The sequence below is a fragment of the Halichoerus grypus genome, chromosome 9, assembly GCF_964656455.1.
Source record: "Halichoerus grypus chromosome 9, mHalGry1.hap1.1, whole genome shotgun sequence".
Taxonomy (NCBI): domain Eukaryota; kingdom Metazoa; phylum Chordata; class Mammalia; order Carnivora; family Phocidae; genus Halichoerus; species Halichoerus grypus.
This window is the reverse complement of record NC_135720.1, coordinates 37,286,345-37,312,244: the sequence shown is the minus strand read 5'-3', so window position 1 is coordinate 37,312,244 and position 25,900 is coordinate 37,286,345. Positions and strand designations below refer to the sequence as shown.

General features: G+C 42.2%; 1 protein-coding gene across 15 annotated transcripts in view; it reads left to right on the top strand.

Moving 5' to 3' along the window:
• NCOA7 (nuclear receptor coactivator 7) overlaps positions 1-25,900 on the top strand; it is a 155,599-nt gene that overhangs the window by 5,511 nt on the left and 124,188 nt on the right. For 3 of the 15 annotated variants that reach the window (XM_078054780.1, XM_036085458.2, XM_078054774.1), the window contains exon 1: positions 2,684-3,097. The exons of 5 other annotated variants lie outside the window; for them this stretch is intronic. In XM_078054780.1, the coding sequence (XP_077910906.1) occupies positions 3,081-3,097 (17 nt within the window). In that variant the 5' untranslated portion in view covers positions 2,684-3,080. Of the gene's footprint in view, positions 1-2,683; positions 3,098-3,339; positions 3,804-3,853; positions 3,933-25,900 lie in introns of those variants that run through there. 7 more of the 15 variants (XM_036085456.2, XM_078054777.1, XM_078054772.1 and 4 more) reach the window with 5 other exon arrangements.

Here is a 25,900-nt window from a genome sequence, read left to right as displayed (position 1 = left end):
GTAGCTCAGTTGGTTGAGCATCTGACTCTTGATTTTGCTGAGGTCACGTTCTCAGGGTCCTAAGATCCAGCCCCCACCTTGGGCTCAGCATGGGTTCTGCTTAAGATTCTCTCCCTCTCCCTCTGCTCCTCCCCACACTCCCTACTTCGGGCATACATTCTTCCTCCCTAAAAAAAAACAAAAAAAGCACACTAGCCACACTTCATTACAAAATTATCTTTATTTTTTTGTTTTTCCTTTTAATTTTTTTATTTAAATTCAATTAATTAACATATAATGTCTTATTTGTTTCAGGGGTACAGGTCTGTGATTCCTCAGTCTTATATAATACCCAGTGCTCATTACAACACATACCCTCCCCAATGTCCGTCACCCAGTTACCCTATCCCTCCACCCCTCTGCCTACAAAATTATCTTTAGATAGTTATGTAAGAAAAATATGCACACGTTTGCAACAACAGTCACTATTGTTTGGTGGTGTTTCCCAAAGCCTCAGCCGACTCTGGGCTGAGCCTGGAGCCCCAGGCAGAGATCGATCTCACAACCCTGGGGTCATGACCTGAGCTGAAATCAAGAGTCCGAGGCTTAACTGACTGAGCCACTCAGGCACCCAAGGGGTACAAATTTTTCTTTTTTTTTTTTTTTAAGATTTTATTTATTTATTTGACAGAGAGAGACACAGCCAGAGAGGGAACACAAGCAGGGGGAGCGGGAGAGGGAGAAGCAGGCTTCCTGCCAAGCAGTGAGCCCGACATGGGGCTTGATCCCAGGACCCCAGGATCATGACCCGAGCCACCCAGGCGCCCCCCAAGGGATACAACTTTTAAGAAAGAAAACTTTTACTACATTAATGTATATTATAAGAGTAATAGCTAACTTTTCTTGAAGGTCATATTCTAGACTTTAGTCTAAGCATCATTCATGGATTACCTCATTTAATCCCTATATCCATCCCGTGAAGTTGATACTATTTTCATCCCCCTTTTACAGATAAAGCAACAGAAGTTAAGCAACACATCCTAGGTCAGCACAGGGAGAACTATAGTTTGAGGTCAAAGCCTGAATTCTTAGAGATTGCCATGTTCTCAAGAAGTACATGTTCTAATGAGGTTCGATCTTTAGTGTACTAAGATTTCCCCAATTATTTTATGTATTTCATCTTATCTCCCAATTAAAATTTCACCTTCTATTTAGAGTGGCGCTGTCCAGAATAATTTTTTTGTAATAATGGAAATGTTCTATTCTAAACAAAAGAGTAGTCACTAGCCATGTGTGGTTCTTCAGCACTTGAAGTGTGGTTAGTGGAATGAAAAAATACACTTTTAATTTAAATTTAAGTGGCCACACGTGGCTACTGTTGGACAGCACACATCTAGCACACTAGAGGATAAGGAAATGATTTTGTTTCTTCTGATTTCTCCAGAAGGACAGAGCTTGGGCAAATCAATAAACGCTAAATTAATGAGAAGGAACTAGTGAAGAATCTTTAAGAGGGGATTTTCTCTCCCTCTAAGCTGGGGAGCAGAAATCTCTATTATACCAGGACTTCCACTGTAATGTTATAATAAGCATATGATACAGTATGCAGTCCTAGAGGAGTTCCTGAAGATAGGAAAGAGGGTCCTTAAGTTACCTTCAGTGTTTTTGAAAGGCTGGCAAACATTTTATAAATTGATGCTTACTACTTTTAAAATACATACTCAGTTCTGTCTTTGTCTAATAAAAAAGATCACTAGTTTCTTGCCAAAACATGGGGTCTATATAAAGAAAAACAGAAGGGGACTCTTGGTGGCAAAAGGATGGAAACAGTCAAGAATTGCAACTCGATGAGCATTTCTACAAATGTCCTATAAACTGCATTCTAAGGCAGGCTTCTTTATAAGCATTGTTAGAGTAAGCAACTGCTAAATTCTCTTTAAGTGGCTTCGTTCTGTCATTTATGCATCACATATATACATAAACATTTCTATAACTGAGTTATTCTGAATTCGGAGGCAAAATATCATGAATAATAAAAGGTATCTTTTGAATATAAACTGGAGCTCTAGGTCAGAGTCCTCAAAGTGGCCAAGTCATGTGCCACTGTTTCCTGACTCCTAAGCAGTTCAGTTCCTACCTTGCTCCACATGGAACTCCTCTCAAGAAGTCTTAGCGATTTTATCAATTTGTACTGCTATGGAACATGTCTTATCTTTGCCCGTTTTAAAAAAGTAACCTTAGATTTAAAAATCATAAAAGCACTCATCAAACAAGTGTGAGAATGGCTCAGCTGATTTCTCTGGAGATCCCAATCAATCTTTTGATTCAATAAAATCAGCTCTTTGTATTTTAAGAGTCTAATTTTCCCTTGAAAATAATTTGCAAATAACAAAATGCCTAAAGATGTAAACCGGAGGTCCAATTTTACGTATGTTCAGTACAGAATTGGGCAATTATTCCATACTTTGCAAAATAGTATAATATGACCACTTGTAACTGAAATCCCAAAGCCCATAAGCAGCTTCAGCAACCCAGAGGAGGCCGCTATCTCGTGCGCCTGTGTGTATGGCCTCTGACATACCAGTGTTATCAGACCAGCTGCAGACTGTGCCTTGACTTTTTTTTTTCTTTTTCTTTTTCTCTGTGTGTAAGGGTAAACCTCAAGGCCAAATCCTCCTAGTCATCTTGCAGTGCTGGTCATGGGACCATAGAGGAAACAGCTCCCAAGAGGGGATGGGAAGCTCACCAGCACTGCCCCGTTGCTGATGCAAATCCTCCCAACCAAGGCTCTCTCGGGCCTCTGCCAATAGCCGGCCCGGAGAACCCAATTGCTACGTCCCTACTGCTGTAGTGATTGCAATTTGGCAGCATCCGGGATGCTGTACCAGGGTCGGGAGCGGGAGGGGGAGGAGATGGTGGGCCCCTTTGCGAAACGTAACGCCGGAAAGGACGGAAGGATGAATTTATTGTGGCCAGTGGTCCCTAAGCTGGAAGGAAACTCAAGGCTTTAAGACTCGGGGAGACGCTTTATAACTCCAGCTCTGCTCTCAAAGCCTCACTTCCCACGAAGAGTGGTGGCCACGTCGGGCCAGCTGTAGGGGATGCGGCCCGGGGCGAGGTAAGAAGACCCTCCCAGGCTCCACCGCCCGGCGTCCGGCCGTCCGGGTAGCAGCGAGCTCCCTCTCGGACGCGTCACAATGGGCTGAGGCCTGCGGAGGCCGCGCGCGCAGCTCTCCGGGGCGGAGCCGCCCGGCCGGGGCTGTGACTGCGCCGGGACAGCCTAGGCTGCAGCAGCCGAGGGTAGCGGGGGTGCCCAGCCTTCCAGCTCGGAGGTCGCAGGGGCGGTGAAGATGCCGCAGCCCGAGCCGCCGAGCCCCGCCGCGGAGCTCCCTGGCCCCCGCCGCTGCGGAGGGGCGCAGAGCGTGGCGCGGGCCGGGCGGAGCTAGAGGCGGGCGTCTGCACCGCGTCGCGCCACCCGCAGTTCCCCGCCTCCGGCCGGGCCCGCGAGCCTGTCGCCGCCGATGCCCTGACCGCGGGCGCAGCTGCAGGGTTGGCAAGGTGCCGCGCTCGGGGAGAGGCGTGAGGAGTCCTGGCGGCGCCCGAGTCCACCAGCTCCGGACGCCGGTCCCCGGGGGCACGCGCCTCGGCGCTCCTCCCTCCCGCCCCTGCTCCTCCTCGCCGCACGAACCTCCCCCGACCCCTCCTTCCACCCACCCTAGAGGATGCGCTCCCCCGCGCCGAGCAGCAGAGGCCACCGCTCCCAGAAATGCATGCGCCGGATCCCCTTCTCCCGGACCCGAGGAGCCCGCGCCCCCGCCCTGTAGGTAGGTGGGTGAGGCGGGGACCAGCCTCGCTGCCGGCCGCAGCTGATGCTGCCGCTGGGGAGAGGCGGGGGTCCGGGGCCAGGACCGGCCAAACTTGCCTCCCGCCCGGGCTCGGCACAGCGCTCGGAGGTGTGCTAATGGCGCTGGGCGCAGACCCTGTTAACCTGACAGCCTCTTCTGGAGCTCGGAAGGCCGAGCGGTGGCGAAGGAGAGCTTGACCCTTCCCCGCCCGCCCCCCTCCCGGCCCGGTGGGCTGCGCGCGGCGGGCGGGCGGGGGTGGGGAGGACCGGTGGGCTAGTGGCTAATTTGGGGGCCGGGGAGGGGGGAGGAATACCATTGGATTTTCAGCCGCTCAGGTAGAAATATGTCACCGTAATGTTTCGGCTGAATGAGCAGATGCGTTCTTCCTGTTTTAGCTAAACGTGTAGCCACGCAAAGCGTTATTTTAGCAGCACGTAGAAGTCGCCGGGGATTTTTTGTATATTTCGGAACTGGCTGTGTAGTGAATACAATTGATGGTTCAGTCCCTTACAGTCAACATTTTAGGGCCAATTAGGGAAGGTCCTTCTAGAAGTCAAATTTTTCCGGAGGTAGATGAGGCTGGGGTATTCTCGTGTTGCCTACTCAGGAACCTCCTGCTTTCGTGAAGGGATGTGTTTTAAGAGTGGCAAGTTTGACACAGGTGTCGGGAGTTGAGAATCTGCTGGAAGGATGCACCCATGCGGCCAGCAGAGGCAGCCTTGGGCGCAGCCTATTAGGTGTTAACTGTTTGTGTATTTGAGGAACTGGTTTATGAATTCTTTCTTTTCCCCAAACGTGAAGTTCATACATCAGGGCTTTGGGCAAGATTATCTCTTCACGGGCTATCTTTTTTTAAATTTTATTTTATAATAAGCAAGAAGGCTTATAGTTTTGGAAAGTAGGTCATTGTGAACTCCAATTTTATACTAACGTGTTAAGGTTTAGAGCTTTGGAAAATGAGCCAGTGTCAGCTCCAGGAGGACAGAGTCTTGTTCAGTTCTGTAATGCTCTGCGTCTGATGCGTGATGGGTGCTCATTAGTTATTTGTTGAATCAACTGTGTTTCAGGCTTCATCTAAAAACAGTTTAGGATTACAGCGTATTTGTCCTGTGGCTCTTGAAGTTTAACTGGATTTAAAAAATTGCCTGTTTGTATGAAGTGTCAAATTAAATTGTCTTAACATTTGAGTATGAATTTTGGCATTCTTAGGACCACATGCTGTCCTTTTTTAAATTGTGTTATTAAGTGAAGCAATTCTCCTCAACCCTTAATGTAAGTGCATTTCATGTCTGAGCTTGCAGATTTTCTAGTCTTGTTGGTAATCAAACATATTTATATTAAACTCTCAAACAATTTCAAAAATACAATTCATGTTTACAAGAAGATTCTGTTACTCCAGAGGTAACAGTGTTTCGGTTAATAAGTGACATATTAACTCCGTTTAGACTTGAGTTGTAGATGATCTAATTATAATGTATTTTATTACAGGTAAAGGTAAAAATAAAGCATTTAGGGGTGTCTGTGGTTCCTAAATGATTCAAAATATATGGTATAGATACATATTTTCAACTGTGCAGGTTTTCCTTAGTACATAAGCATATTGATTTCCAAATTTGACAGTTTGCGTGTGTTGATGGTATAGTGGTGAGCATAGCTGCCTTCCACATTTCACAATTTGGACATCAGGGTTTTGGAAGATTCAGTGTCTTTTTGCTTTTAAATTTTATGTTATCTTGGAAGAATCAAGGATAACTGCGTCATATTTCATTTGCTTTATTTTTGCACTGTGAAATTTCCTGTTTTGATTTTGTTTTTATTTTCCTGTTATGTAAGCTTTATGAATCAGTGTTAACCTTTTTTCAGTAACTTTGTTTAACACAATTATCTGGGAGTGTCCAGTCTTTTATTTTCTTTCTTTTTTTCTTTCTTTTTTTGGTCATTTTTAAATTATTTTTTAAGCTTTTATTTTTAAGTAATCTCTACACCCCAAATGGGGCTCGAACTCATACCCCCAAGATCAAGAGTCGCATGCTCCACAGACTGAACCAGCCAGGCGCCCCTTTTTTGTCATTTTAATACCTTGCTGCTATCCTCACTACATATTACCCCCAAAGACTTATTTTCATAAAATGACAGTAAACCATAGTTTATTGCTATTGCTTCTCCAGCCTACTTGGGCCTTTCCCAGACAGTGAGGAAATCACTTTTATGTAAAAGGTGGTAAGATTGGGGGAACCAACAGGGGGAGGGAACATATGAAAAATATTATGATTTATTAAAATGAAGCAAAAGTCCTCCCCCAAATAAAGATAATTACATTTTATGCATCTTACATTTGTAATCAAGAATACTGAGCAGTTATTTCACATTGTTTTTACTTGTTCACTTTAATTTCTCAAAAGAGCCCTCCCCTGTGGGTACAGTAAACTCTTTTTACTTTGTTGCAGATAGTAAACACTTATTTGTTCCTTTGACAAATAGAAATTGAGTACTTAGGCTGTGCTGACACTCTTGGCCTTGAAACCCGTCAAGTAAGAGCTAGTTTTTAATCTCAGAATGGGAGAGGCATTTTTCTGTGTGTGTCCTGCATCCAAATGCACAATGCCTCTGTGATTGGATGACTCACTGTCAGGGCCCTGTCTGGTGAACCCCCAACATCCCGCCTCCATATGCACCACTGGAATGCAATTCTAAGACCAGGTATAGTCTCTCCTCTCTTTCTGTATCTTTCCTAAGGTTTTATTGCCAAAACCTCTATCCCTTCCTTGCTAAATGTTATTTACTGTCCTTTTTTTTTCTTTTTTATCCCAGCCCATAAGTTTTGTTGTTGTTCTTTACATCCAGTGGGATCCACTCAATTTACATATGTTGGAACCAAAATTGTTATGGTTGCAGAGAAAGTATGGAAAAGAAAATTTGTATGACCTTGAATTTCAAATATGGGGAGGTGGTGGTTGAAGAATAATTGTTGTCTACTAACCTCCCCTGAACAATGGTGTAGAATGCCTTTATTTCTGCACATGCCAGAGAATATCAGTTGTCAGCTCATGAATTTGATCTGAATCTTAATGGAGAGAAATGATGGTTCTAGAAGGTTGGTGGTAATAAAGGCCATGAGGTCCACCCATTCTGTTCCAATTCTAGATGTTAGGCCAGGAGTCTAGCCAAATTTTCAGAAATGATGTACTTTGGTGACTTGTTTTGCAGCTCTTGCACCCCACCCCCCAACTGCATATGCGGAGGGATTCTACTATAACAGCAGTTACAACGAACCTAAGTTAGGTTACTTAAGAGATGTCCTTACCAAGATCATCGTTCCTTTTGTGGCTCTTGTGTGAAGACCCAGGGAAGTTCCATTTAGCAATAGAGGCCAAAGAAAATATTTACTTGCCCTGCACAAATGTTGTGTGCCTTTTTTTCATCATGCAAAACTAGCATCAGATAATTGATTATATTTCCCTTTCTGATTTGGCAACTAGCAAATGCAGAATCAAATTTGCAACTTGATTTTAATAACCCTATAAAAACCTATGACCTAATATTGATGTTCTAACTTTCCCTTTGGTATTGAGCTTCTGTTCTACCTTGTTTTTCTCGATTCTCATTTTTATCTAATTACATTTTCCCACTTTATTGAATTTATTATTTAAAGCTGACTCATATCCTTTGTGAAACAAGGCAAAACATAATACATAAAACCAAATGAAAACATTTGCAGGATCGATCTCTGGACACATACGTTTTTGATTAGCAAGTTTAATCGATTCCATTAAGTATGTTTTGAATAAATGTTGCAAGTTTAGTATATTTGAGGTTATATATTCAAATGGAAAACAATGTTCCCTAGTTTAGCAAAACTAAATTCCACTTATGTATATTTGAGCTTATATAGCCAAATGGAAAACAATGTTCCATAGTTTTGCAAAACTAAATTCCATTTATTTTGTAATATTAAATTTACGTCCACTTACCACCAATTTAAAATTGGTCAAACCATTCAATTTAAGTCAATTATTTCTGGAATCTACCTTATGTGCTTTGTTAGGCTGAACAGGAGATTCATATAAATTTTATTTATTTATTTATTTATTTATTTATTTATTTATTTATTTTTAAGATTTTATTTATTTGACAGAGACACAGTGAGAGAGGGAACACAAGAAGGGGGAGTGGGAGAGAGAGAAGCAGGCTTCCCACAGAGCAGGGAGCCCGATGCGGGGCTCAATCCCAGAACGCTGGGATCATGACCTGAGCTGAAGGCAGACGCTTAACGGCTGAGCCACCCAGGCGCCCTCATATAATTTTTAAAAAGTCATTTTTAGCCAAGGGGCTAGCTTAAACTAGCTTAACACTCAGCACACCAAACCTCAAATCTTACCTCTTTCATATCAGTAATTTATTTGATTCATCTTTGTTTTAATGAATCAGATTGATAGATTCTTCTATGTGCCTCATTTATTTACCATAAATTTTAAAAGATCAAGCTAAGTTAATTGACTAAACTTTCTTCATTCTGGTATTTTGACAACTACCTGTTAAATTGGTTGAATGTAACTACATAGTTATTTACTGTTATTTATATGAGTTATTTATATGATGCCAAGTTCAGTTTGATAATGTTTTCACCCAGGTCAACAGATCGGCCCTTCTTAAGGTTCAGTCATGGGTGTGGTCCTGGAACCTTTGGGGCAAAAATAATCTGAATTCAAAAATGCAGTGTGAAGCTTTAGAGTCGTCTGAAGAGAGAAGTGGGTAGATTTTTACCCAGAAGCATTTCATTTCAATAACCTCTATGTCTTTTTTAAAATTTATTTTTGTGGCAGGTACTACCTTCATGTGATTCAAAAGATACAAATGGTTATATAATTAAAGGACTCTCTCCTCCCCTTTCCCCAGTTACGTGCTTCCCCTATCCACTGGCGACAAGTGCTGTTAACTGGGAATCCCCCGGTGACATTTTATGCATCTACAAGCAAAGATGAACATTCGGCCTGCTCGTTTTATCTCCCAACCATTTTTCAGATTCCCTTCTCTCCATTCCCACTGCCCTTGTGTGGCTCCTCGGATGCTTTGGACTGTTGCCTGCATTTTACTTTCTGCTGCATCTCAGCTCTCCACTTTTCAACCAGTCTTCCTTCTCAACTTTCCTCTGCGAATCATCCTACACATGGAGGAGTCCGCCAGAGATTTTAGTGGTCTCTGGGGCTCTGAGGAATTCATCTGTTGCCCCCTGTACCTCCCTGTCATGCATTTGGCCCGCAATTGTTCTTGACTACCACCCTACCCTTGCCCCAGATTATGGACCCTTTATGAAAATCTGATGAAAGTTCACGGTCTCATCATGCACTACACACCATTTTGCCTGCACATCCTTGTGTATGGACCCCAAGTTAAGAGTCTCTGCTGTCATACAAAACTGCTTGTCACTTCTTGCACATGCATAGTATATGATTTTCCTTCTCCATGCTGTTGTTCCCTCTGCTTGGGACATTCTGTGCTCCCATTTTCCTTAGCAAGCCACACCCAGTTCTAGTGTCTTCTCTAGGGGCCATTCTTAGTTGAGATTCCATAAACTCGTGGAGACTTCCCCATGTAATTTAGTGCCCCAAATCAGTTTCCATACTGGGAATAGGCATTTCCCATAAACAACAAAATTGCTTTTCTAGTAGAAATTAACTCTGATTTTGGATAGCATGCTAAGATTGGTTAAAAAAAAAAAAAAGCCCAGGTTGAAGTTTTATTTAACCATTCATCCCTCTTCTACTCATCCCCCCAATCCCCCAATAGAATACATGCCTGTGTCATTTTCTCTAGCATCCTGGCTTCTCTAATTCTCTCTCAAACATTGTGTTAACACTCATTCAAAATAACTTTCGTATTTCATTATGGCCTTCATCTTGGAGAGGGTCTTTTATGCCTCCGCCCTTGGGTTTCCCTCTGTAATTGATACACAGAGTGGCAAAAGCTTCCAAATAGGATGCCATTAAACATTGACCCTGACAGATGACATGAACTGTCTGGAGAGTGGTCTATCCTAAGTGACTCCTATGCATACAGATGAGATATTTTTAATTCCAAGCCAAGTAATCAGGGTATCCTGTGTGCTCAGTTTTATTGCAGTGTGCCTGGCACGAGGTAATTTGCTGTTGACTGATTAACAGAGGATTTAGAGAGTAAGAATATAATAGTGTTTGTTCAGTACTGTTGATGTGGAATCCTGGCTGGTGGATGATTCTGATCACTAATCAGGTATGCCTTGTAGAGTAGGAAAAATTTGCAAGATGACTTTGTAGGTATGAGATCCTTCAAAATCTTTCATTTTCCTGCTGTAATTCTGACCTCACTCAGCAAACACCAGATTTACTGATTTGTTTCCTCAGACATGTTGATCCTAGGGTGTCCTGAGTGGCAGTAATGAGTATCCTAGCCATTGGATAGGAATAGTCCCTGCTGTTACGATATAAAGCACAGTCTTGGGGCATTAGTGGGTTGGGAGGGCCTGCTCCGTCCCGGGTGTTTACAACTGAGCCCTCCTTCCTAGGTCCTGGTGATTCCTTCAACATATTGCCTGTCTGGTGGGTCCCACTGAAACAGCTCATTAGCAGCCCTCTGATATCTCAAATCATAGCACTTTGCAAAATAGTTTCAATTTAATACGCCTTAATGCTTTAAAAAACATTCTAGTAAGGAATTGTTTTAGTCCTTTCAGGCTGCTATAACAAAATACCATACACTGGGTGGCTTATACACAGCAACATTTATTGCTCACAGTTCTGGGAACTGGACGTCTGAGATCAGGGTGTCAGCATGGTCGAGCTGTGGTGAAACCTCTCTTCCAGGTTGCGGACTGCTGATACCTCATTGTGTTCTTACGTGGTGGGAGGAGCCAGGGATCTCTCTGGGACCTCTTTTATGAGGGCACTGATCCCACTGATGAGGGGGCTGGTCTGACCTCATGACCTAATCACTTCCCAAGGGCCCCACCTAATACTATCACCTGGGCATTAGGTTGCCAACATATGAATTTGGGGGCGGGGGACACAGTCTATAGCAGGAATAGGAAATTCACAAAACAGTAACTACAAAGAGCCAAGACATGAAAACACATTCAACTTAATTGCACCAGAGAAATGCAGATTGTAATTAGATTTTTAAAAGTCTATAACTGTGCTGGCAAAGTTGAGGCTGGGTCATGTTCCTTTTTCACGGATGGTGAGAGGGTCTGTTGGTGTACTTTAGATTGAGAACAGGTTAGCTAGTAGAATTTTTTGGCACCAGTGGTTTTATTCTAAGAGCACCTCCAAAGGAAATCAGGAATGAGGCTCCATTTCAGCGATCAGCATACTGTCTCTGGGGGGCATGTGGAATGGTCACGGGGTTATGAGGAGGGATACTGGAACCAGTTGCCCGGCTTGGAATCCTCTTCCACCGTTTAGTGAACTTAGGCACGTTAGTTTCTCCTTGATTTTCTCATGTATAAAATGAAGATAATATCTACCTCCCATATAGTATTGGAATTAGATAGATTAATATATGTAAAGTACTGTCACAGAGTAAGCAACTGTAGTAATTCGTTATCATCAAGGGTTATAGTTGGAAAATTTGAGACAAATCCAACAGTGGAGTCATTTTTTAAGTGATAGTATATAGCATACCAAACTGTATGCACAAAAGGATCCTAATTTGATTTTAAAATGCACCTGCATAGAAGACAGGAAAGTGACAAAATAGTAAAGCTTTTTCCGCATTGATGGGATCATAGGTAATTTCTATTTTTCACATTTGTATTATCCGTATGTATTATAACGATACTTGTTAGAAATTACCAAAATTTAGGTGTCCTAGGATTCTTATATTCTCAACTTTTCTTTACCAAATGCATATTCATTTTGACATACTTTACTTTCTCTTCCTCCTTTCAAAGCTACTATTTCACTTCCCCAACATTTTCACCCATGTGCTATCTGCTTCACATTTTTTGCACTTAGCTTGCTTGTTTTGGGTATAGATTAGCCCCAAGGCCAGTTCTTCAAGAATAAGTAGACCAAATGAGATGATTGATGACATTTTAGTGGTGGTGGCTTTCTCATGGAGGTTTAAGCGAGACAATGCAGCTAAGGCTCTGCATTGTCTCCACGTTCCAGGCGCTCATCCCCATCTCCCACTCCCCACCTGAATGAACTCGGCGCCCCAGTACCCCTCTCATACACACCGGGTAATTCCTGCCTCTGGCTTTTTGACTGCCGCCTTTATCTGAAATTTCCTTGCCCTTTTCTTCCTTTAAAGCCACCATTCTGCACAAGGTTGATGCTTGGTTCCATGAACACTTTCCAAGACATCTACTCTACCCCTGGCTTTTGGCACTTAACTATTTGTACCACAAATTAAATATTGGCTTGTTTTATGGCTTTGTTGTTCTTACAGTAAGCTGATAGGACTGTATTTTGTGTTACTGTCTGCCCTTCTGTTTTCTAGCAATGTTGTTCACATATGTGCACATGGGACACAGGAAGATTGGGTGGTGTTGTGTTGACAATATTCTTAAGACATGATTTATGAGTTTTCTGTTCCATTTTTCCTCTGTCCAACCTTCTCCTTCCTTTCTTTTCAAAATCAGAATATTACCTCATTTGGTTCTCTCAGTCTTATAGATATTTACCTGAAGTTTTGGTAATAAATTTTCATTCCCAAAGCCTAAAAACTAAAGAGCTCAGTTGCAGAGAACACCGTGGTTGGCAATGGATTTACAGTTGGGGTCCAGTAATATACAAACTAATCCTAATTGCAAGGACACTTCTATCATCAACTCAAAAATATTGCTTGTTTGATCAAGACAATTTAAGGAATCTTCCATAGAATGTGTTTAAAGTTCATAAATATGATAGATTCTCATAGATCTTGCATTTCCTGGAAAGGACAAAAATCCTAGGAAACGCTTTCATATATCTACCCTCGTAGTCTGGGCCAGTGGTTTCCCAACTGGGGTTCATGTGCCCCATGATGGTACGGGAAGAATTTGCTAGAACGTCTATATCATCTTTTCATGATTTCTATTTTTGTTATATGTTTTATAATGCATATATTAGTGCAGAACACATGTTTTTTTTTTAAGTAAAAATATATACATACTAGGATTTTATGCTGAGATACTTTTATTGATGTAGAATATAACTTTTAAAAATGGAGACCACTGATCTAAATAAAAGGCGAGACCTTATCGTTTCATGCCCTGAAGTCAGTTTCTGTATGGTATTTAGCCATAACAAATTAAAAATGAACTTATTAAACATAAATCCTGTGCTAGCGTAAACTAGAAATTGTCATGTGTGTATGTGCATGTGCCCATGCACATAAAACATAAGACACATTCCCTGCCTTTAGAGAGCTTAGTCTGATTAGAAGGATGGGGCATGATGAGCAATCAATTAGAAAATGGTACAAGATAGGGTTCCTGGGTGGCGCAGTTGGTTAAGCATCTGCCTTTGGCTCAGGTCCTGATCCCGGGTCCTGGCTCCCTGCTCTGCGGGGAGTCTGCTTCTCCCTTTCCCCGCCCCCTATCTCTCATGAATAAATAAATAAAATCTTTAACTAAACAACAAAAACAAAATGGTACAAGATAGCATAAGTACGCACAGGAAACCTAGCAGTATGAGGTGGTTAGACTAAAATCGCCAAAGTAAAAGAGCAGCATAATACGTGGGGATGCTATATTCTCAGAATATTTCAAAACCCTTTTTATGTTAAGTTTTTTTCTTGATAATCAGGTCAGTTCTTTGTCCCCCTATTCAAGTAAGCTGTGTTTAGATTATCTCCTAGGTACAGATGTTAATTAACTGTGGGGGCTTTCTGCTCTAATACTCAAAAAATTCTACCAGTGTTCTCAATTACTGGCTCACATTTCTTTAAATTATAAGAGGAAGTGGCAGAATAGCCATGGTGGGAAAGTAACAACATTTTTGATGCAGTATTCTTTTGGAACAATGCTAGTGTATACGATTTAAAATAAGTGAATTAGGGGGCGCCTGAATGGCTCAGTCGTTAAGCATCTGACTTCCACTAAGGCCATGATCCCAGGGTCCTGGGATCGAGCCCCGTATCAGGCTCCCTGCTCTGCGGGAAGCCTGCTTCTCTCTCTCCCACTCCCCCTGCTTGTGTTCCTGCTCTCGCTGTGTCTCTCTCTGTCAAATAAAATCTTTGAAAAATAAATTAAATTAAATAAAATAAGTGAATTAGTTTCCTAGGGCTGCTCTGACTAGCACAAACTGGGTAGCTTAAAACAACAGAGATTCGTTGTGCTGTAGCCCTGGAGGCTGGAAGTCTAAAATCCAGGTGTTGGTAGAGCCTTGACCTCTGTGGAACTAGGAGAAAAGCTCCCTTGCCTCTTCTGGCTTCTGGTGCTTTGCTGGCTGTCCTTGGCATCCTTGGCTTGCAGCTGCGTCACCCTAATCTCTGCTTTTGTTGTCCCCCGGTGTTCTCCCTGTGTCTCTAGCTTCATATGGCCATCTTCTTAAAAGGACACTGGTCTTATTGGATGAGAGGCCCACCATACTCCAGTATGACCTCATCTTAACTAATTGCATCTGCAAGTACCCTTTTTCCAGATAAGGTCACATTATGTGGTACTGTGGATACAACTTAAACATTTTGGGGGGCGGGGTAACACATTTTGCCTCATAACAAGAAGTAATATCAAAGTCTATAGGTGAATATACCAAGATGTGCATAAGTTACCCTTGGTGTCAGATGATGCCTTCTTATGGCTAAACTTCCATGGCCACACACATTGGTTATGGGGTAAATGACAACTGGAAGGAAAGGAAGCTTTCTTGGCTATTTGTGTCAATTGGCTGCTTCTGTCTCTGGGCTTTGGTATTCCATGCCTTGGTAGAGTTCTTCTTCTTTTTTTTTTTTTTAAAGATTTTATTTATTTATTTGACAGAGATAGAGAGCACAAGTAGGCAGAGAGGCAGGCAGAGGGAGAGGAAGAAGCAGGCTCCCCGCCAAGCTGGGAGCCCGATGCAGGACTCGATCCCAGGACCCTGGGATCATGACCGGTGCTGAAGGCAACTGCTTAACCGACTGAGCCACCCAGGTGCCCCGGTAGAGTTCTTCTTATAGACAGTAGTATGTACTATATGACTTTGATCTTCCTGGTAAAAATCCACAGAGTAATTTGTGGATCAGGATATTTCTAAGGGTGTTTTGGTTTTTTTGTTGTGATAATGCTGCATAACAGCCTCCAAATCTTAGTGGCTTAGAACCACAATTACTTATTTCACATTCATAAATCGGCAGATTGACTGAGGTTTGGCTGCTCTTGGTTGGGTTTGGCAGGGGTGGGCTGGCCTCCAAAGTTAAGGTAGGAGTTCAGGTCTATTCCACGTGTCTTTATCTTGGGACAGGGCTGAAGAAGGAGAAGTTGGTACCTGGAGCATGCTCTTCTGGAGGAGAGCAGAAATTTGCCAGGCCTCTTGGAGTCTCAAGTTGAATTAGGTACACTGTTAATTCTCAGTCTGTTGGTCAAAACAAGCCACATGGCCAGGTGGGTGGAGATGCATACTCTGCGTAGTGCAAAGCACCCCAAGGTGGCATAGCAAAGGGTACGGATGTATATTTCTCTTACAGGGAGCAAGTGCATAATTGAGAACAACAATCCAGTCTAGCAAAGGGCAGTTTTTCTTGTGAATTCTACAAGAACTTTTATGTGAAGCAACTTAATAAACCTTTAAAAGAAAATGTATTAAACCGTAGACTTGGTTTCTTAACCCAGTCTCTTGGAAAATTATAGTTGAATTCACATACGTTTTTTTTTCCCCCCCCAAGTAAAGGTCCTAGTACTTCACAATACTGATTTAGTTTTGTGTTGGGTCGATATCCTGCCCCTTAGACACTTTTTATTATGCCTTCTTCCTGAACCCATATTTGTATATTTAGCACATTTTCGATTGTATTGACCAAAGCACCACTTGACCCTCTCGGTCTTTACATTAGACATCTGAGGCAGAAGCCGGTACAATCGTCCTCTTCAGCATGCTCTGATAGGGAACATTTTCATCGAGGGTAAAATGTTTCTGGTTTACAGATATGATTGTTGGTCGTGCGGCACTGTCGAAATACAACCACGAATGGTTGTTTTCAGCGAGATTCTACTTCAGGCACCTTCCCTAACAACACTGGCCCATGTGAACTGGCCCTTTTTTTTCCACTAACACTTCTCTGTGCATAAACACATTTTATCAGTCATTAATTTTTAGCCTACCCATTTTTTCTAATTGTTTTATTTGTTAATTTTGTCTCCTTGTCAAAAAAAAAATCAAAGTTTTCTTAGAGCCTGTTGAGTCCTTTTTGTATTCATAGGTTTTAGATAAATAGTACAGCAGAAGGAATAAAGCAAGTTTTTAGTAAATGCTTACTGAATCGAAGAGATTGCATATAATTACGTGACAAAGCACTATTTTGAAGTATAAATTACTTAGTGCCTCCTGTACTCTCCATGTAAATAAATATACTGAAAGTACATTAAGAAGAGTGATAATTCAATTATTTTTTAGTTTGCATTTTTACAAGTATGAGCATATGCTGGTGTATTTTGAAAATGCATTCAGTTGCAGATACTATTCCATAAGAGAACAAAGAAGCATGTCGCCTTTTCCTTAGTGAACTAGTTTACCAGGTAGAGTAAACCTCTATGTCTCTTGATAGTTCAAAAACACACTCAAATCGAATTATTGAAAACCAGTGTTCGAAGCCCATAAACTGTATGTTCTTTGTAAAGGCATTCCACTTATGACATCTTTTACCCTTTAAATTTTATTGGCTTTGTGTGCATCCGTTACCTCTAATTCAGATCTACCAATAGACACCTCCCACTAAGTGATAATAATAACAACAGTAAGTGAGTAGTTGTAACCACTGCTCACATTGATTTCTGTCCTAAAATTGAAGGAGTCGGGGCATGGTGACAGTAGTGACAGCAGATGCTGTGAGCCCAGGGGGCTGGCACAGTGATTCACATTGGCAGCTGTCCTCTGCAAGGCCTCGGGGAGCGAACTTCAGTTCTGTACCAGTAGACAGAACACCAGGAAGAGTGTGGAGCTTATTCCTTTGGGGCCAAGGCCAGAAGAGGTCTGGGGGAAAAAAAATCAAAAGGCCAGAGATCCTAGGATTTTAGCAATAGGTCTGATAATATTAAAAGCAAGTCCAGAAGTAACTGAGGACAAACTTCTGTCTCCTGTCACCTGTTCCTTTGTTGGTGCTCCATGGTGCCTGCCACCTTTGGATTCATGTTAGAGATCGGCTGGGGGTGATCTCGCAGTGCTGGAGCCAGAAGTAGGGGGTGTCCCCAGAAACCACTTCTGGGGATGAGGCAGGCGGCAGATTTTTCCCCACTCTTGTGAAAGACAATCATCTGCATGTAGCAGACGCCCAATAAATAGTGATTGATGGTGAGAAAGAGGAAGTTTTCCCTGTGTATGAGAAATGAGTTTGGCATAGTAGACTCTGTTCTGTTTTCATTGCCTCTAATAACTTTCTATATGACTTTCTGCATATTTTTCGCCTCTAATCTGTCTGTGCACTGGTAGAAAGCTGTGCGAAACGGAATTCTTATATTCTTATAAATATTAATAAGAGAATGCGTGCAGTACCTTAAAAGCCTCTGGTAGAATTTTTATAGAATCATGATTTTTAGCTCTAAAGAGGACCTACAATTTCAGTCCCTAGGAACAAAGGACTCCTGCAACTTAAAATCAATAAAGATATGTTATTTTAAAAAGATGAAAATTCCATTTGCTGATTCTCTGTCTTTACTAACATTCAGTGGAAAATTAATTGGATTGGCAGAAGATTACATTTCATAACAAACAAATGAAAGGTCAACTGCTAAGAAATATTTCTGGCGTATTCAAAGTTACATCATTACTTCTGTCCTTAAGATTTAAGAGGTAATTCATTTAGTTTAGTGAATTAAGGGAATGTGCTTTCCAGTTAGCTCTTTGAAAGTCTAATTCACTGCAGTAAATGTTTATTGAATGCATGGACATGTTCGCTGCAGTGCTTTTATTAATGAATAGTAGTGACTAGCCTGAATACAGTTCAAGATTTACATCCTAAAAGACAATTGGCCAAAAAGCTGGTGTTCACCCTCTTGTTCTTTTAATGGTGGGTAAATGCAGGAAGAACCAGGCAGTTGAAATGAAAATTCTGTGTAGAGATCTAGCCTAGCATTAGAGGCCATTATTAGTGGGTTTGACTTTGGCATCAGGTAAAGCTAATTATTCTGGCTCTCACTCTATGGCTGTTTGACCTTGATTAAGTTCTTTAACCTTTCTGAACTTCAAACGGATTAAGACTATTAACTCCCTCATGCAGTCATAAAGATTAAGCAGTGTAACAGCATCGAACAAAAAACTTGATGCATGTGGTTAATGTTTGATAAACGTTTAACTGTTGCTGATTGCTGTCATCTTTATATCCCTGGAGCTGCCTAGCTTCAGTTAGTTTCCTATATGATTTTTTTCTGTTTGGGGCAAATTTGAATCTAGCTCTTCAGGTGTTGTTGAAGGTAGGTATCATTTGTGTGAATACTTGAACATTTGGGTTCACTGGAGAGAATTTTCTGTTCCATGGGGCACTAGACGCTATAGACACCTTTGGGACACATTGAATCTCTTTTAACAGCGCTTTGCGGATAAGGACGCTGAGGACCAGGAAAACTGAGTAAATTGCCCAAAGTTACATACTTCAGAGATGCTGGAGTCTGGATGTTAACCAGGCCTGTCCTTCAGTGGTGCTGCCATGCCTAATAGCACAGGTCAGAGAGGTCAGGTGAAGCACGGGCATCTTGGAAACAGAGAACTTCCCGTGTGTGGAGTTTATATAATCTCAGCTTTGAAGGAATTTTTGAAATTAAACATTTTTAATTAAAAAAATGTAAATATTAGTTTCCCCACTGAGCTTGACTTTCCTCTATAATAGTAGTTCTCAATGAATTTAGTATCCCCTCCCCCTTCCCCCCGGGGCAGGATGCAGTTTGTTTCCCATGGATATTGGGGGGAGGGCACTACTGGCATTTATTTGGGGGAGATGCAGAAGTGTCAAATGCCCTGTAATGAGCGGGACAGTTCTAGACAACAAGGAATTGTCCCTTACACTCAGGAATTTTATATCTTCTATAGGACCTATGTGAATATTTATTGGGACATTCTCAAGAAAAGAGAATAGCTTTAAATTACTGTGTTTAGAAATACCCAATTATTCTTTATAGCACTAGTTTTTATTCTAATGTTCTCTGCACCCCACCCTCCCATTACCCACTCCCTCCTATCCCCCTCACCTCTGCTTTTTCATTTTCCTGTACTTCTCGTTTATAATGAAATAGTTTCTGATCCCACTTCTCCTATAGCTAAACTTGCCCTATAGAAGTAGGTGCAAGCATCTGAGTATTTCATTATGTCTTTTAGTGAACTTGTTCCTGAGAATTTGCTTATTGAAATACCTGTTATAAATGACTTTCCTGTGGGGCATTATATTGATTTCATAAAATTAAGTGTGTAAGTAGGTTATATTAGCTGTGAAATTCATTTCAATATTACAAAGGGCATATTATGAAATATACCTATTTATTTAGAGGAGGGGTGTTGATTTTGATAAGGTTGAGAACTGCTGGTCTATAGCCGTCTCATGAAATGGTTGTTCAGCTTGTGCTCAGTCACTTCTGGAGATTGGGAAGCCCCCCTATCAGCTGTTTGCATCTCTCTGTAAGACAGTTCTTGTTGAGCCAAAACCCATCTCCCTCCATATCTAATGCCTGGTCCCAGGTATTCCCCTCAAAGGTCTACTGGTACAAGCCTAAATCCATGACCAGATAAGATCTTTCAGATATTTGAAAATAGCTCAGTTTACTCCAACTCTTTGCAGATGAACCCTGACCAGCTCCTTTGACTATTAATCTAAAAACTTGGTTTGATGTCACTTAACCATCCTGGTTGCTCCACTTTCCTTATCTTTCTCCTTTAGTGTAAGAGCTAGAGTTAAATGAAGTCATCTTGATATATTCTAATCCTCAAGAAGGGTGGCACAGACCATCATAATCTTTTTTATTCTGGGTTAATTAAGTTGTTTGTTTGTTTTGTTTTGTTTTTGGAAGGAAGGGCGGTGGAATATCACTACTGGGTGTATGGAGCTTACTCTCACCTAAGACTGCAGGTCATATTCACTTGTGCTAATGCTAAGCTCTTTCTCATTCCTTAGCTCACCACCCAGATATAGAACCTCAGGTTCATATGGGGTAAATTCCACCTTCCTACAGATAGCTGAGATCTGTCTGAATCCAAATGCTATTATCCCGGGATGTTATTTATCCCTCTTCCAAAAGTCTAATAAGGAGGTCCCTATTGTCATTCAGGTCGGTGGTAAATCTACTGATGAGGAGAGGGGCTAAGAACAAATACTGCATTAAGCTTATTAGCATCCACCCTCCAGGCTGAAGATGGAGGTCAGCTCCCGGCTCTGGGTTGAGGTCAGTTGGTCAGCTCATACCTCTTGGTACAGTGGTTCAGTACTTTTCTTTATCCATGTAATCATCGAAGCATCCACCCATGTCCAGCCCACATTTCTCCATCTTATCCATAAGCAGATCAAGAGAAACTTATCAAATGCTTTTAAGTACAGTTACATTGTATTTTACTTCATTTCCTTAATGTATGAGACTAGTAGCTGTGTCCAAGAGGGAAATTAGGTCAGTGTAATGTGAGTAAGCCCCCATTCGCTGAACTTCCTCCCCTCCACCAGCCCTGCACTCCAGCCATCCCAGACCACTCAGGATTCTCCGGGGACCACACATTGCCTGATGATGGCTCGCGCAGCCTCAGTCTGCCTAGTGAACCCAACCTCTTCTGTGTGCATTGTTGGGGAAACACCCAGCTCTGGTATCACCTGCGAAGTTGCCTTGACTCTCCTTCCCTTCTTAGCAGTTAGTAGCTTCCCTCTGTGCTCTGCCAATATCAGAGGACTTGCCACTTGTTGTACCAGCTGATGGGCTTCGCTTGCCTGTTCCACCTGAGCTTCTTGGCCCATGAATGCTGTCTTCATATTTTATCTCCAGCAGAGTACTTGGTCCAAGGTAGAGGCTTGAAAAAGGGGTCTGCTCGTTTATTATTGTTCTGCTGAATGGTTAGTTTTCTGTAAACAGTCTCTGTCCCAGGTTTCACTGCCTCTTCTTCCAAGTCCTGGCCAACCTGCCTGTGATGATCAGTTCTGAAGTTTTGCTGAGAATCTATGTAATGATCTGTAGTGTGTAATTTAACACAATCCCTTTTCTAACTTTTGTTGAAAATTAAAATGTATTTGCCCATTGTCAGGCTGCTGGCACTTTCCACATCTTTGATAATTCTTGACCCTACCGGTGACTTTTTAGAAATCTCATATGCACATTCTCTTCTTAGATGAAACGTATAAAATGATCTAACTAGCCTAGAGATGGGTCTTCATTTAAAGTATCTGGGAGTTTTGGGTGTCTTGGTGGCTCAGTCGGTTAAGCGTCTGCCTTTGGCTCAGATCATGATCCCGGGGTCCTAGGATCAAGTCCTGCATCAGGTTCCCTGCTCGGGGAGTCTGCTTCTCCTTCTACCCTTCCCCTCTGCTTGTGCTCTTTCTCTCAAATAAATAAATAAATCTTAAAAAAAAAAAGTATCTAGGAGCTTTGATGAAATCTCTCTACTTCTTCCTTTTTTTCTTTTTAAGTACACTCTACACCCAGTGTGGGGCTCGAACTTAGGACCCCAAGATGGAGAGTTGCATGCTCTACTGACTGAGCCAGCCAAGCGCCCCTCTCTATATTTGTCTTAAATGAAACTCACATTTGTTTAATTCTCTTCAGCTAATTCTAGTTCCTTAGGCGAAGAGTAGTGGAATAACTGCTGATGAGTTCTCCATTCATTTTGCCATCCATTGACTTTGCCCCATTTTCCCAAATAGCAGAGACCGTTGGCCTGTCCTTGATCATCTCCTTGATTCAGGCATAATTTTTTAACTCTTGGTTCTGTTCTATGTTCTGTTTTCTGTTGTTTTGGTTTTGTGACACACATTTGTCTACTTGCGGACATTATCTCCTGGTTGCTCCCCTTATGTGTTTGTGGCACCCTTTTGTATCTGTTGCTATGTCTTTCTTCCCAGGTTTCCTGTTAAAGAATTCAAATTCAGACCTTGGTTAATACTGAAATTTGAATATCCTTCCTTTGTTTAGATGACTGTGGCTTTGAGAAACACGGAACACCTCTTCTGTTTCTGTAGAAGTATAAGTATTTTTGAGGAGGAAATATCTGCATAGGAAGGTACAGTTTGGTCTGTCCCCCAAGGGCCCAAACTTAGTGTGACCAAGCCTCAAAGCATGTTTTTGTCATTATTTCATTTGTATAATAGGAAACATGTTGTGGGGAAAACAGTTGATGGACATCATAGGTACACTGGTGTTTTTCTAGTCCAGACTGGTTATACTTGAATGTGCAAGGAGCTGCAAGGTGTTAGATGCGAAGCCAGAAAGCCACCCAGGGCTCTGTGGGTCCATGCTGGTTTGATGTACTTCTGAAGTCTCTTGTTGCTCTGTGCTTAAATTCTTTCTGAGTGGCACCATGGTCTCAAACAGGGAGCACTTTACAGGTAATAACAGCAAATATTTTGTCTTCAACACAGCGCTTACAAGGTAAGGATTCTGTAGGTGCCTTTTTTATTTGCATAATGAACTGAATTTAGGTTTAAATTGACCATCCTGATTTAAGATTACAAAAAGAAATATATAGGTAGAAGATTCATCTTGTGCTTCCCTCATGAAATTCTTTTTGGTCTGTAATGTGCCGTAAATGCAGGAGACTCTTATAATTCAGTGTTTGGATGAGTCTAGAGTTTATTGACGTGAAGAAAAGTCAACATTAAATGAAAGAAGGGCTTTTAAGAAGCCCATTATAACCACTTATAATGGAAAATGTAGTTTCCATTAGAGATTGATTTAAGGAGCTCTGGTCCTTCAGTGAAGCATGAAGGCTGCTGTGCGGTCCTCTGTGCAAATCATTTTTATAGCATCCTTTGCTGCTCTCTTCCTGGTTAATCTCTTGGTGCGTCTAGACCTGAAAGGACTGCATATGTCTTGTTTAAAGAATACAAAAATTCCCAGAAATTTAAAAGAAATCAAAGATTAGTGTATTTTTTCTTTATCAAATAGAATATTAAAAAAAAAAAAAAAAAGCTTCGCAAGTTCTAAACAGACACAGTGGCACCAGATGTCAGTTCTTGGATCATTTAATCTTTTTCTCTTGTGCTTATTTGTGTCAATATTTTTCCACTAGAACCAAATATTAGTTTCTGGCTCAGCTTGCAATATAAAAATTTTCCAATTAGATTGTTATGACTTCATTTTTATTCATGAGGAGAAATCTAATAAACAGGGATCATCACATATGGTGGAATGCAGGAGAGGAACTTTAAAATAAACCACCTGGCCCAGATCAGGGATTCTCATCCTTTCTGGCGTCTGAGAGAGAGAGAAACTGCTTTGCATCTATATCCCTCGCCCCCAAGTTACTATTATTATTTTTTTGCCTCCAGGTTATTCTTAATTGAGAGGGAGGGGAGAATTCATGGATGTATATCAGTCTGCCATATTAATTGACCTTACCCCAAGCCTGGATTAATTCCTTGCTTGGCTTTTATGTGGATTCACTGCCTAGTTCTGGGTTAGGTATTTAGGGAAGTAAAAGGAAATTGTGAAACACGGTGGTTTTTGACCTGAAGGTGCTTTTGGTTTGTTTGTGGCTGAGGAGGCTAAGTGAAGTGGCGGTGTCACACAGTGGATGACTCAGAGCGTCACGGTAAGTATTCAGTGACCTGTGAAATAAGCTCCTAAGGAAGAGAAAGGAGAGCACACAAGTGGTCAGGGAAGGCTATAGAGCAGAACTGGGCCTTGTGCTAGATCTGGTCAGATGGAGGAGTGTAGCCAAGTCACTTGAAGCTTGGAGAAAGAGTAAGGATTAGGTGTGGGGTCAATGGGGGGGTGGTGGTGAAAGGACCCCATGGGGGGGTGGTGAACGGACCCCCACTGGGTTCAGGCCACAGTGTGAGACTGAGCTCTCGGGAGAGTTGGACCACCACTGTCTTTTCTTTTTCTTCTTTCTTTCATCACCCAGCTTCTTGAATGAATGCTCATTCCTTGAGGCGTGGCTTCTACTCCTACCCCTCTGCTGGTGCAGTCCTGCTGGAGGGCTCAGGGACCCCCTCCCCCCACACCCAGCTACATTTGCTCCGATCTGCAGATTCCGCACTGAGGCATTGGGCACTGTTGATTCTAGACTGCTTTTTCTCATTTCCAAATATTTCTGGCTCCAAAGGTTATTGAAAGGCATTGAAGCGTGCACCAAACTGGATTTAAATCCTTGCTCCACCACAGCTAGTGCTGTGGAATTAGGGAAATTAGTATCTCCCAGCCTCCATTTAGTGAAAATAAGGGTACTGAACTTACAGTGTGGTTGTAAAGATTAAAAGAGATAACGTGTGGATAATGTGTTGAAGTAAATAACTTCTGGTAGGCAGGCATTATGATTGGTTCCCTTTTCTTACCTGGTAGCCACTCTGTCCTTCTTGCCTGAATGTGCCTTGTTCTTTTTCTGTCCATACTTATGCCCAGCTGGTCCCTCTTTCTGGAATACTCTCCCTCTTCTTTTTACCTACTGAAATCCTCACTGCCCTGAAAGACTTACTTTATCACCTCGATCAAAAGTGAACTTTGTGTCTTCTGTATTCTTACTACCTTTCTTTGGACAACTCCAAGTTACTACCTTGAGTTTTAGTGTTTTGCACACATCTTATTTTCCCTACTGGGTGATAAAGTCCTCGAGAGCAGAGGGCACGTCAAGGACATGGAGGTAAAGCAGTCAGAGTTCAGACTGTGTCCCTGTTGTTTCCATGGAGGGTTTTGTGCATGGCTGTCATGTTTGCAGGGTGTTATCATCGTATTCGTGCTTGCTTGCTTTTCTTTCTTTTTTTTTTTTTTTTGACTTAACCACAACCATATGCTGATAGCCTCTATATCTTTTGCCCCAGCCCTCACCACACTCATGTGCTGTAAGCAAAATCAAACATCTGGTGAATGTCTCCAGCTGACTATCCCACAGGCACCTCGAAGGCAATGTGTCCAAAACCTGTTCTTTTATCTGTGTCTGCGCCCTGACCCACACCCGGCTTGCCCCCTTCATGTTGACTGTGTTCTTTTTTTTTTTTTTAAAGATTTTATTTATTCATTTGAGACAGAGAAATACAGAGAGAGAAAGCGAGAACATGAGCAGGGGGAGAGGCAGAGGGTGAGGGAGAAGCAGGCTCCCCGCCGAGCCAGGAGCCAGACGTGGGGCTCGATCCCAGGACCCTGGGATCATGACCTGAGCTGAAGGCAGACGCTTAACCATCTGAGCCACCCAGGCGCCCCCACGTCGACTGTGTTCTATTTGTGGTGTCACTGTCTGCCCAGCCCCTGCAGCAGAAGCTTGGAGGGCGTTCTTCATCTTGCCTCTCTGATGTTGTCCACGCTGAATGAGTCACCAGACCTTGACTCATTTGCCTCCTAAATATTTCTTGAGTGCATCCCTCCTCTTTCTATGTTGGATACTGCTGCCTAAATGTGGGCCCTCCTCTCTCAACTAGTTTTGCTGTAATTTCTTCCTAACAGATCTATTTCGCACTGACTCAACCCTCTCAAGTCCATCCTTCCAGCGTGGGTGTATCACAGTCCCTCGTGTAAAACGCTTTGGTGACTTCCTTTCATGTACATCAGGGATGAGAAAATTGGTTTTATCTCCTGTTGATCAGTTTGGTAATGTCTGTAAGCGAGTGCGGCCCTGTTGCTTGGTGAGGTCTGACACAGGAGCCGCGAAGGGGCAGGCGGCACGTAATGCATAGCTGGGATTAAGATCAAGCTCTTTCGTGTGACATAAAAGGCCTGCCATGATCCTAATCCTGCCCATGTCTTTCTCCATTGCCCTGCTTCACAGTTAATCCTGGAGCAGCCGAGAAGTATCGTGTCTTCTTGTGTTGTG